Source organism: Staurois parvus, unplaced genomic scaffold (genome assembly GCF_062004578.1).
Source record: "Staurois parvus isolate SC_StPar_1 unplaced genomic scaffold, SC_StPar_1.0 ptg000106l, whole genome shotgun sequence".
NCBI lineage: Eukaryota > Metazoa > Chordata > Amphibia > Anura > Ranidae > Staurois > Staurois parvus.
Window position 1 is genome coordinate 5,257,120 of NW_028317902.1, and position 16,052 is coordinate 5,273,171.

Genomic DNA, 16,052 nt, shown 5'->3' on the forward strand with positions numbered 1-16,052 from the left:
CTTAACTGCTGTTATGTGGCAAAAATCAAAATTTTTCTTCTGGGAGTGACCTGACCAGCCTGCGACAGACTGCACCTAATATCATAAAAAAGCAAAAACCCCAAGTGGATAACTTGTTCTGCATTACATATGTGAAGCGTAATATTGTTAGTCATATTTGTACATTTATGTTTTTTTACCAGCATTTAAATTATGTGTAGTAGTGCCATATATAAAATAATATATAATGATATGTAGCACTAACCCTTAGGAGTCTTAAAGATTTGGGTCCCCCTATAGTCCTGTACAGCCAGGCAACACTCATCTTCACATAGACTTGCATCCAGGGTCAGAAATCAGTCCTTGATTTTTTGGTTTTTATTTAGGAGATAGGGTTAGGGGTGTACAGGATGCCCAAGGGAACTCATGAACTGAGGACAACTTCCTGGAACTACTGTATTTACAAGCCTTCACTGCAGCACAGTCTCTGTTGGAAAGCTAGCCAGCATCTCCCAATGTACCACCCCAGACCCTAGATGAACTTCTCTTCTTTCATCCAGCAATCTGGAAGTATCCCTGAACAGGGCATCTGGTTCCCACCAGAGTGCTCTTTCCCCTATACGCCCAGGGGGTGCTGGGGTACTTACTCAGATCCTCTCCTGTACCACTGGTGGGTTCGTGGCTGCAATTAGTCCTATCAGCTGGGTCACTCCTGCCCTACCGTACAGGTGGTCCTCATTCTGGGGACCAGTGAAACTCTGAACTTTCTTCCTTTGCAGCTCCAGGCTTACAGGTAGGCCCCATCCCACTGGGCCTGCTCACAGCCTCCTGCCTTCAGCCTCACATCTTCCTCACTGCCCAACACTTTTAAGGGTGTCCTGGCCCTTTGCCAACCTCCTGTTGGGGATTGTCCAGGATCCTTCAAGAGTACAAGCTAGCCACTCCTCAGATCCACCCACTTCCTCTAGGCCTTCCTCCAAAGCTTTAGAGCAGGGGGAAATTCCAGAGGGGCTGGCCTGCAGAGCCTCTCAGCTCCTGACCACAATTTGACCCTCTGACTATCACACCCAGGCTACTCCTCAGCCCTCCTCTTTATCAATCAGGATTCTAGCTCCCCTAGCTAACTAGGAGAACACTACAGATATAAAACATTTGAATAAAGCAACAACATGAATAATACAATGATTTTTACTACAGTTAAAAAAAGTAAAGAAATATATTCCAGCTCAACATAAACGTTTGTCACTTAGGCCCCTTTCACGTGGGTGGACTCCGACAGTGGATCCGCTTGCTCAGCAGGGGATCTGTCCGCTGATCCCCGCTGAGCAGGCAGCTGACAGGTCCATGTCTGTTCTACTCATGCAGGATGGATACAGACACAGCCCATTTTACTCTATGGGTGTTCAGATGTAAACAGACCCCCTATACATTTACATATGACTCACATCCAATTTTATCCGCTAGACAGATGGAGAACGGATCCCCCATTCTTTTGTTTTTAGCAGGCCAGATTGGATGCAGACGGGTGTTTACATCCGCTACTCCATAGAGGGCAATGGATGATCTGATTGGGTCTGCCTAACAAACGGACAAGCAGATCTGATCAGTCCACTTGTGTGAAAGGGGCTTAGGTTCTTGGGACACAACCTATTCTTATCTCAACTTGAACTGATCTTATGCAAACTTTCCATACTTATAGAGCCTCTGTAACTACCTGTTCTTGAGCCAATGGATGTGCAGGCCAAGAAGTCTCAAATTCTTAGTTCTATCTACCCCAAAAGAAGCATGGGTAGCTAAATATGCATCTCCTCCCACGCTCTAAATTGTCAATCTCTGCCAATAGGCTGCCAACACTCTAAGACATACCACTATGGAAAATTGCTAAATGGAAATTATTTGGTGCTGCGCTAATAAATGTATATATCAAATAATCAAGAAATAAAAAAAACAAAAAAAAATTCACAAATCAAACATATAAAATGGGATCTGCAAAAAAAAAAATATATAGAATAGAATGCACATGAAAAATCCAAAATAATGGATAACAGTGAAAATACCCCCAAAATTATAAATCTAAGGTGTAACCTAGGTACACCATTAATGATAAATAGGTGACTATAGGTGACAATTCTTAGTAACCATAAATGGTGCCAACATAAATGGTGATAATTCCACAAACAGAATCCCACCATTACAGTGCTAAATATGCACTAAAATAGTGCTGTGATGTGAAAAAATACCTTCAGGTATACCGTGTGCCAACTAATAGTGGCTATAAAAATATCAGCGTAAAGACACATATAGTGCACATAGTGAAAATAAAAATCTATTGAAAAAGTGGTGAATGGTGAAAACCACAAAGCTGATATGACGCAACACAGTTGCTGAAAATTTGATCAGCCAAAACTCATGATTAAAGTGAATCATATAGCAGTGACCCCTAATTGGGGATAAGGTGAAAAAATTAGTGACTAAGTGACACTAATACAATGCTGTATATGGTGGAAAATTATAAGCCACAAAGCTTATATAACGTAATCCTGTAGCTGGGAAATGTAAATAGAAGATTATAAATAATCTACTCTCACAAACAATCTTCCTGAGGCAAAGCAAGGCGAGGAGTGCCCAGATCAAGCAGCACCTACCACCCCAGTGTTCTCTACATGTACAGAGGTCTGTGGAGAAGGATTCTGCGACAAATCCTGTGCAAAGATATGCTTGGTACATGTATACCCCAAAGGTCAACCTGAAAAGGCCATAAGACTGTATACTATTCTGGATGATCAGAGTAACAGATCTCTTGCAAGAACTCAGTTCAAATCAACAGTCCACACAATGCACCATATGCTCAACGTCTGGACCTAAGGTGGGTCATCATAAGCAATGTCTGCCTAGACAAGGACAGGGTCTTACTCAGTTTCTTCCTTTAAAACACATGTCCTGTCAAATGGATGAATAACTTGTTCTGCACAACGACCACATAAATATATTGTGAAAGAAAGACTGTCTGAAAAAGGTGCACAATGGCACATCATACAAGACAATAAGAAAGCTTTTAATCTCTGGGATGACAACATCGGCAACAGAGTGTTTGAGGTAACCTCTAAAGACAATGAGTTGGCAGCTACCATAGAAGACAAAGAATTCTTGAAAACCATGAGTATAGAGTTCTACCAACATGATTCCAACAGTTGGGTAGCACCTCTACCATTTTGTACCCCAAGAAAGAGACTACCAAAAAACAGGGTACACGCAGAATCACAGTTTGTTTCTTTAAATCGCAGTTTGAACCAGAAGCCTGAGATGAAAAAGCACTTTGTGGACTTTATGCAGAAGGTGTTTGAGAGAGATCATGCTGAGCCTGCCCCTCCTCTTACGGAAGGAGAAGAATGTTGGTACCTACCATGCTTTGGTATCTACCATCCTTGCAAGCCTGATCAGATTAGGGTGATCTTTGACTCAAGTGCTCGTCATGAAGGTGTCTCCCTCAATGACAATCTTCTCACTGGGCCTAATCTGAACAACAATCTCATAGGAGTTTTACTTCGCTTCAGACAAGAGCCAGTTGCTGTTATGGCTGACATTCAGCAGATGTTCCACGCTTTCATCATCCGTGAAGACTACAGAAACTTCCTCAGGTTCCGATGGTACAACAATAATGATGTCAACGATGAAGTCATAGACTACCGAATGAAGGTACATGTTTTTGGCAACAGTCCTTTTTCTGCAGTAGCAATTTATGGACTGAGGAAAACAGCTCAAGAAGGTGAGAAAGAATCTGGATCTGATGCAAGACAGTTCGTCGAAAGGTATTTCTCTGTAGATGACGGACTCAATTCTCTGCCCGATGAAGAAGAAGCTATTGACCTTCTTACTACTACCCAGAACATGCTTGCCACTACAAACCTCAGACTTCACACAATCATCTCTAACAGCGACAAGTTCATGATAGCCTTTCCTTCTGATGACCATGCGGTCAGTGTGAAGAAATTCCAACTAGGATCTGACCCTTCTGTTACACAACACAGTCTTGGATTGCTTTGGAATGTTAAACAAGACACATTCACATCTCAAGCATCAGCCTGTGACAAGCCCTTCACAAAGTGAGGAGTTTTTTCTACAGTGAACAGCATTTATGATCCCTTCAGTTTCATTACACCTCTCACCATTTAGGGTAAAACACAACTTACTTCTGAAAGCTCAGACTGGGATACCCCCTTACTCAAGGAGAAACAACAAAGGTGGGAATCGTGGAAACAGTCTCTAAAAGCATTAGAACAACTCCAGATACCACGCTCTTACACCCAAGCATCCTTAAAGAATGCCACCAGAAGAGAGATTCATGTATTCTCCGATGCATCCAACAAAGCAATTGCTACAGTGGCTTATCTTCGAGCTATGGATCCCAGCGGTGAAGTGGGTGTAGGATTTATCATAGGCAAGACCAAGCTCACACCAAAACCTGCACATACTATTCCAAGGCTGGAACTATGTGCAGCTGTGTTAGCTGTGGAAATTGTTGAGCTTATAGATCTTGAAACAGATGTTGAAATAGACTCCTTTGACTTTTATACAAACAGCAAAATAGTGCTAGGATATATACACAATCGCACAAGAGAGTTCTACGTGTATGTCGGCAACAGAGTGGAACGCATAAGGAAGTACTGAACAATGGTACTATGTTCCCACTAGTCTCAACCCAGCTGACCGTGGCAGTCGTGCAGTGCCTACTACTGCATTTCTTATATTGTAAAGCGCTGAGCAAACTGTTGGCACTATATAAATTCTGTATAATAATAACAATAATAATTTGGGGCACATCTTGGCTATATCCACCATAAAAGAAGGTTCTGCACACCTTTACTTCAGGTCTATAAAGGAACTAGTACGTATTGCCCAAAGAGGAAGACAAGTCATCAACCTGATTTAAAGGAAGTAAGAAAGAATTGTGCATGTTGCTGCCTTCCCCTTTGAATATGGATTTCCATGTCTCTTCCTGGACTTTCGAGACTTTCGAGACCAACATCTGCAAGTATTATGCTAAATGTTTGCATTGTTTTCCTTTGTTCTTCCCTCTTGTTTTGCAGATGTTCCTGGAAAGAATCTTCATTTCTTATATTGAACTAAAGTTTGTTGTACTAGAAATCAAAGATTTCGAAGGGGAGTGTCATGTTTCGCATGTCTGTCATATGCCTTTAAGTGTTCTTTGTATTTTGTCTCTGCTCCTCCCTTTCCACTGGTTTAGTTCTTGCTGTATAGATAACCCTCCCCCTTTTCCCAGTAATGCATTTCACCTTCTAGCCTCATGTCATGAAGCAGATCACATTATGATCTTTTGACCTATCCAATATTCATTGTAAGATTCTCTCAGTTTATGGAATAAACTTCACAAGATCTACGAGGTGTCATCTGATCGAGTCACTGCCTGTGTTATTCAACTAAGATTGGAGTTATCACTATCTCATCACAACTGTAAGTTACAGAGATCACACTTTCAATGCTTAGATTGGAGAGACAGAAAAGGTGCAAAAACAACTCCTGGTGAGCGTAGCACTGGATCATAGGACAGGTGAGTGCCTGTTTACTAAAAGTCAGCAGCTATAGTTTTTGTAGCTGCTGACTTTTAATTCTTAGAAATATAACTGGAGCTCCTCTTTAAGTATATATGAAGCCCAAACATTTTTTTCTAGTTTTGGGCAAAATAGGAAATGGCTAAAGGTCTTATTCAATCTTTTTTTTGGTTTTCGTGTCCTGTTGGGATTTCTCTCCACTGCATGCTGGAAATTTTCATTTAATTAGTTCATTGAAGAATTTTCTTTCATCATATTTATGTTGAACCGAATCATTTTCAGGATTCGTTTTATATCTTCAGCAGTTATTTTGAAAGATTGCTATATATTAGTTTTCAGTTTCTATACTTTGGATGGATTCGTTATTCATATATCTAAACCATTCAATATTTTTGAACACAACAGAATAAACAATACAATTTTTCAAAATTAAGAATTGCATTAGACCGTGGAACTGAACAGACTGACTGGTACATTTTACAAATTCAATTTAAATCACAAATGTATTCAAACTTCAATTATCGACCAAATTCAAAAATGTTATTAATTTCTCCATGGGCCCCAATTACTATGGCATCATGAAACAAATTAAACATTCCTTTAATTTCATTATAACTTTTTTGTCCATTCAGAGATTCGTATATTGTACATCAGCATCTTTGAAAATCACATTTTCGTCCGAAAATTGATTAATTGTGAAACAAAATGCACATGTCTGCTCTTCACTTCATGTCCTTATGACACAACAGGAAGTGAGAGAAAATATCTCTAGCCTCCTGTTCTGGTGAAACATGTAAATGGCATTTCTGTTTGATTTCTGTTATCAGTGGTAATGGGTATTAGGACAAATGGAGATGGTGAAAATCCTAAGTGGGAAATTGAATGCTGTTTGAGGACCTAGCTGTTTCCTACTATGTCCAATACTATAAAAACTTTTTGATTTTTCCATAGTGGAATGTGGACATAAACATATACTGTATATATAGGGAACATCTGTTAATGCTAAGTGGACCCCAGCAGAACCCCAAAATATATATTTTGTCTTGAATTGCCCCAGAAAAACAGCAGTGCACATCCTGTGTCTAGGCATACCTTTGCATTAAAGTACACCTCAAAAAGGTTACCCAAACTACACCAAACTGTTGTAGGACAACAGGTCCCAGTATATCCGCCCACTGTGATCCTATTGACTTTAATTGCTCTCCTCTGATTGGTCGGGATCAGGTGCCAAAGGGGAAAGTGTGCTGAAAAGAGAATAATGGGATGTGTAGTTCCATCATGCTTACTGTAGGTGGAACATCACTTTGTTAAGAAGAAACTATCTCCCAAGGGTCCTAGCGCCCGGGGAGGGAGAGAGATAACTTTTACAAACTGCCCAGTACGGTTTGGGGCACTTGGCACCAAATAGGAGAAGGAAGTAGGTGCTTGGGATGGAGTGCTGAGTCTGCTATCATCTGTCTTCCAGTGCAGCCTACATCCAGAGACACAGAGCAAGATCGCCAGTCTACACTCAGCTGTTTCAGAGACACAGAGAAGTATAACCAGTCTGTTTCCAGTTGTCCCAGAAACGCCAAGTGGGTTCACCAAAGTCATTGCATCAGTTCATGAGGGGCCCCTGTGCCACCAATACCTAGAGCTAAAATAAAGTAATTTGGTGCACTCTTCAGCAGACACTAATACCCTAGCACGGGTGTCTGCAACCCGCGGCTCTTTTTCACCTTTGCTGCGGCTCCGGAGCACACTGCCCACCAGGTGACAGGCAATAAGGTTGCCGTAGCTCAGTGGTTGGCAAGCCGCGGCTATTTAAACATTTTAATGCGGCTCTTCTGTGTGCCGGGCGCACGCTCCCCTCCCTCCTCTCGGGCGGCCGCCCCAAAAGTCAGGACTCTGCAGCTAGCCCAGCAATGGGCAAACTACGGCCCGGCGGACCATTTAATCCGGCCCGCGGAGCGTGGCAAACATTGGCTGTCAGGATGTAGGCGGGGCAGCGTGACGAACTCCTCTCCTCTCACAGTCCGCCCTGAAGACCGGAACGGCGCGGGAACACGGCGAGAGGAACGCGCGGAGCAAAGGTAAGTGAATTGACACAATATGGGGAATGAATTACTATAGGGGGGATGAATTACTATATGGGGGATGAATTACTATGGGGGATGAATTACTATGGGGGATGAATTACTATATGGGGGATGAATTACTATGGGAGATGAATTACTATATGGGGGATGAATTACTATAGGGGGGATGAATTACTATATGGGGGATGAATTACTATATGGGGGATGAATTACTATGGGGGATGAATTACTATATGGGGGATGAATTACTATGGGGGATGAATTACTATATGGGGGATGAATTACTATGGGGGATGAATTACTATGTGGGGGATGAATTACTATATGGGGGATGAATTACTATGGGGGATGAATTCCTATATGGGGGATGAATTACTATATGGGGGATGAATTACTATATGGGGGATGAATTACTATGGGGGATGAATTACTATATGGGGGATGAATTACTATGGGGGATGAATTCCTATATGGGGGATGAATTACTATGGGGGATGAATTACTATATGGGGGATGAATTACTATGGGGGATGAATTACTATATGGGGGATGAATTACTATGGGGGATGAATTACTATATGGGGGATGAATTACTATGGGGGATGAATTACTATGGGGGATGAATTACTATGGGGGATGAATTACTATATGGGGGATGTATTTTCAGTCTTAAAAATGTGGCTCTCAAAATAAATTTCAATCGTGGTTTTGGCGAGATTTGGCTCAGTTGAAAAAAAAGGTTGCCCACCACTGCCCTAGCACATAGTCCTATTCAGTCCACTCTCAAGACTATTGTTCAAACCCCCCTGAACTGCACCTTCTGATGAATATCACCTTCCCACAGGGAACTTATTGTAGCTCTTACTGGTTTAAGCTCTTCCTTGAGTTAAACTCTCCTCCATGTACCCTTTCTGCTACAGTTGTCTTCTTGACTTTAAGTGGTTGAAAACTATTGTATATTTTACTTTACAACTGTGCACTACCCTAAGGGCCCCAACCAAGCTAGCAAGACCACATTCTTTTTTTCTTTTACATATATATATATATTCACTCCTACAGACTTTATCATCCAAGCCTGTACTTTTTATTGGGGGTTGTTTAATGTGTATACAGTAAACTCCTGCAGGCAGACTTGAACCAGGTCACTCCAGGGGGTCTGATGGTGCTGTAGCCTCCAGAGGAATCGGTACTATATTTCTTAGCTGCCATCATTACACCTTTTGTGGCTGGTGTAAGCTGACGTGAGTGTCTGGTGAAAGCCGGGCCCGGCTATTCTTTGCCTTATTGTTCATGAATATCTGTAGCATAGAGGGCCATTGCATTCTCTTGTGCATTGTCTTCATTGGCAGTCACAGCGGTCACATGACTGGAAAGCTACCGATCGCAAACATGCATCTGGAACTTTCCTGTACCTGCAAGAAACTGTGCTGGGAGCCCACAGGGCACGTGATCCCAGCACAGAAAATATTTACATAGGGCCACATATATGCAGCCTCTCTGCGTTAAAGCAACGTTCAGAGATGTCAGTATTGTGATATTCTATGGATCTATGCTTTCTGCACCTCTCTCTGCGGCTTGATAATTTCTGCATCAGTCATCAGATCACCAGTCATGCAACTTTTACATGACTAAGCAAAGCCCTGTTCTACCATATAGAGACACAGGGGTTTATTTGCTAAAGCTAGGGAGTGCAAAATCAGGCTCACTTCTGCATAGAAACCAGTCAGCTTCCAGGTTTTATAGCCAAAGCTTAACTGAGCAAGCTGAGGTTAGCTGATAAGTGAGCCTAATATTGCACTCCCCAGCTTTAGTAAATAAACCCCACAATGCTGATCAAGGTATGGTAAGTCAGTAATGGGGAAAAGACAGGTTGCAGGAAGACCACCAGAAATACTGATGACTAGTCCTTTGCCCCTCACTTGATTTTTGTGGGGGGGGGGGGGGTTATGCAGCTTCCACAGTTAAGGTCCTTTTTAAACATCAAACATTGCAATCCGAGAAATGGGCAAATATTTCACTTTGTATGTCATGAGCACAAAACAATTTTTTTTTTCAAAACATGTATTTATATAATTACATACAGATATACTTAGAAAACCACATACTTCTTTCAACATGAGAAAATTACAACCACCTTTTGTAAACAAATATCGTTTATTACCATTGATACAATTTCAGTGCACCTCTCTCAGCAATTCCTTGATACATCATTTCAATACCTGTTTAATATTGTTGTAGTATATATAAAATATAGTATACACATTATAGAAAATACAGTATAAGCATTGCTAGCATCCTGTATTACTACAGTCATCTTGTCGCTAACATATCATCATCCGTAGCCTAATATTTACAGTATATTGGTGCTGTACATTTAAGGCACTCCTTTTGTCTTGAAGAAAACTACCAACATTCATTGTACCAGGAAAGGAATGGCACAACAACACAGAACATCAGGAAAGCTTGAAAATTCTGGGTCTGTAACATAAAATGTATAACAGTTAAAACTCAGAACTGCAAAAAAAAGTCTATCTCTATCTATCTGTCTATGTATCTATGTATCTATCTATCTATCTATCTATATATCTCTCTATTCTTGTATAAATAAATGTTATTTTTTTTATATTTGAGCTGTTCTTGCCGATTGTATAAAAAGTAGAATGTCACATTTTGCTGTAGTTAGAGAGACCACAAAATGTTACAGTTGTCACCAGAACTCCTGTTCCAGTGACAACTCTCTAATAGAGAGATTACTCACTTTACTGAAATTTCCTATCCCTTCTTGCTGTGTTTCCTGGAAAGGAAGTGAAGGTACATCTCCCTAATATGACACAGGCAGAAACAAAACGATAGGGATGTTCCTACTCTATTCAAAACTAAAAAAACTGGTTACACATGACATACTTTAATGCCATTTTTGGAAGCTGATGGCCAGTGTTGGTTACTTAAAGCATTTGTAAACATTCAGATTTTTTTTTCTAAATAACAAACATATCATACTTATCTGCTCTGTGCAATGTTTTTTCACAAAGCAGCCCCTATCCTCCTCTTCTCAGGTCCCCCACCAACGCTTTTGATTTTTGAATAACAAACATATCATACTTACCTGCTCTGCGCAATGTTTTTGCACAAAGCAGCCCCTATCATCCTCTTCTCAGGTCCCCCACCAACGCTTTTGACCCCTGCCTTCTGCTGCGTGCCCCAATAGCAAGCTGCTTGCTCTGGGGGCACTCAAGCGTGCTCGCTCCTGAGCTGGCTCTGTGTGTCCGTGAGACACACAGAGCATGGCTCAGCCTTTCCCCCCGCTCCCTCCTCACTGGCTATGACTGACTGCAGTGGGAGCCAATGCTGCTCTCAAGCACACCACTTGATCATCATCAGGCTTAGATGAATATGGGGGGGGGGAGCTGAGGGGGGAGGTGCACACTGAACGTTTTTTACCCTCATGCAAAAAATGCATAAAGGTAATACACCTTCAGCCTTCCAAACTACTATAAGCAAATTCATCATTACACCAATATTTGCTAAATATGAGAGTTATGTGTATTTTGACCTAAATCTTGGGGGTCTGGTAAAAAATAAATCACTATGAAAATGTCCCAATATTCTCATAAAAGTCGAGAAAAATACCAGTAATGTTTGTAATATGTTTGAAATGACAGTTACAATTTACTGCCTTTCACAAGCAAATATAACATTCCCTAACATTTGATCCTAGGAGAGAATAGCCGTAAGAACATTTGACCAGAAAAGTTAAAGATTGCACCATTAGAGGAAACACTAGCACTATAGGCTAAGGGCTAACAGCATTTGATCAGAAATGGAAATAACATGAGCTGGACTTCTGCAATGTGAAGAGATTCCTGTGCTCACCACAGGGATCAAAGTCGGAACACTGTTGTGTTAGGCTATTTTCTCTGTTGGTTGAATGTTTTTTTACATTTTCTGGTCATATGTTCTTAACCGCCTCCTGCCCACCATATAAGATAATGACGGGAGGGCGGCGGTTTTCTCATTTTGGGAGGATGTCATATGACGTCCTCCCACTCTAACTGCTCATGCACGCCCCCGGGGGCACGCGGTGCTGCGATCGGTCGTGTGCTGTATCCTTGGGACACAGCGGATCACCGATCAGAGTAAGCTCCAAGGAGCAGGGCCCTCAAATTCCTCTTGTATTGAACTGTATTGTTGATGTATTGTTTCCCTTCATATTGTAAAGTGCTGAGCAAACTGTTGGCGCTATATAAATCCTGTATAATATTAATATAATAAAGAGCCAATGACATCGGCTCTGTCATGTAACCAGCTGTGTCCAATCACAGCTGATCGCATGTAAACAGGAAATGCCATGCTCCTAACCACGCATGAGGAAAGGAGAGCCGGTAATCAGCATTCCTTAGAGGGGACTGATGATCAGTGTAGTGCCATCAGTGCCACCTGTCAGTTCCCGTCAATGTCACATACCTGTGGCCATCAAAATTACTTTTTTACAAAATTTTATGACAGAAACTATGAAAAAAAACTTTTTTATTTTAATTTTCAGTCTTTTTTAGTTTGTTTAGCAGAAAATAAAAGCCCAGTGGTGATTAAATACCACCAAAAGAAAGCTCTATCTGTCTCCAAAAAATTATAAAAATGTTGTTTGTGTGCAGTGTTGCATGACCGCGCAATTGTCAAAGTGTGACAGTGCTGAAAGCTGATAATTGGCCTGGGCAAGAAGGGGGTATAATTGCCCTGTAAGCAAGTGGCTAAGGCTATTTTCACTTAGAATTGAATGTTCGGAAATGTTACATTCACCCGGCAGAAGGCAACAAATACAAAATTACATATTATATACCTTACAGGTACAGCTCACTACTGCTCTCTCTACTTATACATGGTGACTGGTCTTGTAGCTGCTTCTTCCTGTTCTTGTGGTGGAATTGAATTTGGTGGTAGTGCTTACCGTGGAACTGGAAGTGGCAAAGATGGTAGCGGTCCTCACAGTGGAACTGGAAGTGGCAGAGGTATTAGTGGTCCCCGCAGTGGAACTGGAAGTGGCAGAGGTGGCAGTGGTGGAACTGTTTGTGGTGCTGGGCACTGCCATATATGAAAGTGTTGCACTACCGACATTAGTCCAAAAAACCTTCTCTGTTTGTACAATTGTGGCTCTGAAAAAAATAGCTTTGTAAATAATTAGAGTTAACACCACCTTTCTCTTTACCCAAAGATATTCTGCAAATACGCAACTTATTTGGTTGCTAAGCAATATCCTCTAGAGAAGCACTATTTACCTTAAAAGTGTTCAGTATATTAAAAAAGAATATTGTGTCTGCTGATATGGTATGGTATAATATACAGATCTGGGGTTTCCACAAGGCAACCTAGGCAGCTGCCTAGGGTGCACTGCCACCTAGGGGTGCCTGGGCGCAGCTCAGGCCAGCACTTTCTCTGTGCGGGATGCTGCCACGTCATGAATGATCCTCCAGCAGAGGGGAGGGGTGGCAGGTTAGAGGAAGAAAGGACAGAGGAAGTTGTCAGGTGTCTGGGGCCAGTGTAGCAGCTTAGCTGCCGCTCCTGCCAGTGTTCCTCTCAGATTCAGTCCCTTACTGCAAGCCGACTGGCAGAAGCTGATCACTGTGGTGTTCCAGTCCTTCTCTTCCCATTCATCAGCAGAGTCAAAACTGTGCCTGCGGAGGAAGGTAATGTCTGTCTGCCTGTGTGTGTGTAAGCCAGCTGGTCATACATCACATGTGCAATGTGTCAGTGAGTGATGACATCATCACCATCCCAAAGCCTGCTCTTCTAGTGCCTGCTGGGCCTGCTCATCTGTGTGTATCCATCATCCTCTACTCACTGTAACTGTCACCCTGCCAGCCACAGATACAGTCTGTACGTGACACTGATTTTGTCTTTAATATTGGTGATGGTGGCATCTTATTTTTGCAAATTAAAAGAAATTTAGCAGTTTCATAATTTATTTTCTACTGTTTTTAAAAAATTCTATTTATTAATTGTTTTATTTGTTTTGGGGGGGGGCGCAAGCAGCTGGTCTTGCCTAGGGCGCAAAATAGTCTAACACCCACCTTGATAGTATAGTATAGTCACCCCCCTTTATGTGATTGATTTAGTAAAGGCAAATACACTGTTCATTTTGCAAGGAAAGTTGCATTTGCAAGGAAATTTTCCCCAGAGCTTAGTGAACGTGGTGAAATTTCACTTTGCAAAGAATATCTAATCACATGCAGGGCCACTAAAAACTGCATTTTTGCTTGCACATGATTGACTGCTGAAAGTCAGCAGAGAGTCAGCAAAAAAAAAAATGACAGGAAAAACCCTCCCCTACCCTATTCAAAATGAAAAAAAAAATGCCTTTAGTTACATTTTAATATAAATTCAAAGAATGACAGCGCTACTACTATCTCTCTATAACTTTTCAAAATAATCCCAAATGCTATTTAAGTCACTTGTTGCTCTTGCATGTCGAACTGTGGCAGCAGTCCAAAGAAAACCTTAAAGTATAGCTAAAGGTTAGTGTAGCTGGCCAGCTAAGACCAGTCCTAGGTTGTTAATATGGTTCACATATATGTGTATACCAAACCTGCCAATAACCTCAGTATAGTATATATGTGCATATGTTAAAGCCAAAAGCAAAATCATTGCTGTAATTTATGTCTTTGATTGTTATATGACATTTATATATTCATTGTGTTAGCAGAAGCAGAAAAGGAAAATATGCCTTTAAGAGTTAGTTAAAGATGAGCCAATCACAGACAGCCTCATACTGTACAGAGCCTTAACCAATCCCAGCCAGTTTCACATTTATGCCTGTGTAAAAACTCCCTGCTAGGATTTTCTAGAGACACATGCTCACCAGACAGAAGAGGAAACAGACAGTTCCAATCAGAAAAGCTTTATGGAAGCAGAGAAGGCCAAATAGGTATTTAATGCACTTGTGTTTTCCTCTATTGTTTAACAGTGCAGGTAGATCTGTGTGTAAAACTGTTGTGTGTGTGTTTTACTTGTAGTTCCACCAAACTTATCGAACTTATCGAATATAACGAATTTATAAATCCAAGTGAATTTATCAATCTATCGAAATATACAGAACAAATTTATCGAATCTATTGAACCTATCGAGATAAGCTATCGAATCAAACCACTGTAATATGAAAGAAATAAGCTACTGTATGATAAATGAAACAAGCCATTGTAAGCAGTGTTATATGAAGAAGATTGAAGTTATTAAAGAAGTTAACTAAAGTATTCGGTGTGCTCTTTAAACCTACTGCATCCATAGAGCGGCATTGGAGGAATTACAGAGTAAAGTCAGTCTAATCAAACAAAGAAACAGCAATTGCATAATTTTTCTAATGCCACAGCGCACTAGGCACCAAAGGGTGCTGCGCCTGCCACAGTTAGAGTTTTGGTTAGAGTGGAGATGGATTAGAATCCTTGTCAGGTTTTTACTGCTGTCTGTTCCCCCGCTAGGGAGACTCTCCCTCTCTATTTGTCCTGTTTACTGTTATCACAGAAAGTGAAAGGAAAAGATAATCCTGGATTTGGGATGTCACCAGAAGAGAAATAGAGGGGGAATCTTCCAAACACTAGTTCTGCTGACCCTAGTGACAACCAAGGATTCTTTGTATCCTTTGTATCTAAAAAGTAGAGAGAGTAAGGGAGGGTTATAACTAGAGATGAGCGAATCGAACCAGGCGAAGTGGAATTCGTTTCGAATTTCAGGAAAAATTCGATTCGTGCCGAATCCGAATATTAGCCAACTTCGGATGCACGAATCGAATTTTCCCCGATCGTCCGATTTTCATCCCTTCTACAGCCGGCAAAAAGTGTATCTGCAGAGCTCCGCTATTTCTGACAGTTCTCTGACATTCACATTTACAGCGGTTGAAACATTGTATCTATTTGTTTCCATTTAGGATACAGATGTTTTTATTCTTCATTTATGGAAACAAATAGATACAATGTTTCAACCGCTGTAAATGTGAATGTCAGAGAACTGTCAGAAATAGCGGAGCTCTGCAGATACACTTTTTGCTGGCTTGGAATTCTTCTTATTTTCATCCTACTTCTTCTTCTTCTTTTTCATCCTCATCCTCAGAAGAAGAGGATGAGGATGAGGATGAAGAAGAAGAAGAAGAAGAAGTAGGATGAAAATAAGAAGAATTCCAAGCCGGCAAAAAGTGTATCTGCAGAGCTCCTCTATTTCTGACAGTTCTCTGAGAACTGTCAGAAATAGAGGAGCTCTGCAGATACACTTTTTGCCGGCTTGGAATTCTTCTTATTTTCATCCTATTTCTTCTTCTTCTTCTTCATCCTCATCCTCAGCAGAAGAAGAAGAGGATGAGGATGAGGATGAAGAAGAAGAAGAAGAAGAAGAAGAAGAAGTAGGATGAAAATAAGAAGAATTCCAAGCTGGCAAAAAGTG

The 16,052-nt window shown here is 41.2% G+C and overlaps 1 protein-coding gene across 2 annotated transcripts in view; it reads right to left on the reverse strand.

Annotated features, from left to right (window-relative positions):
• Positions 1 to 9,762: 9,762 nt before the first annotated feature.
• The window catches only part of LOC149467553 (ferric reductase 1-like), a 65,341-nt gene continuing 59,051 nt past the window's right edge, over positions 9,763 to 16,052 (reverse strand). For both annotated transcript variants that reach the window (XM_089671570.1, XM_089671569.1), the window contains 2 exons: positions 12,573 to 12,777; positions 9,763 to 10,105 (listed from right to left, as the gene is read on the reverse strand). In XM_089671570.1, the coding sequence (XP_089527696.1) occupies positions 10,031 to 10,105; positions 12,573 to 12,777 (280 nt within the window). In that variant the 3' untranslated portion in view covers positions 9,763 to 10,030. The remainder of the gene's footprint in view (positions 10,106 to 12,572; positions 12,778 to 16,052) is intronic.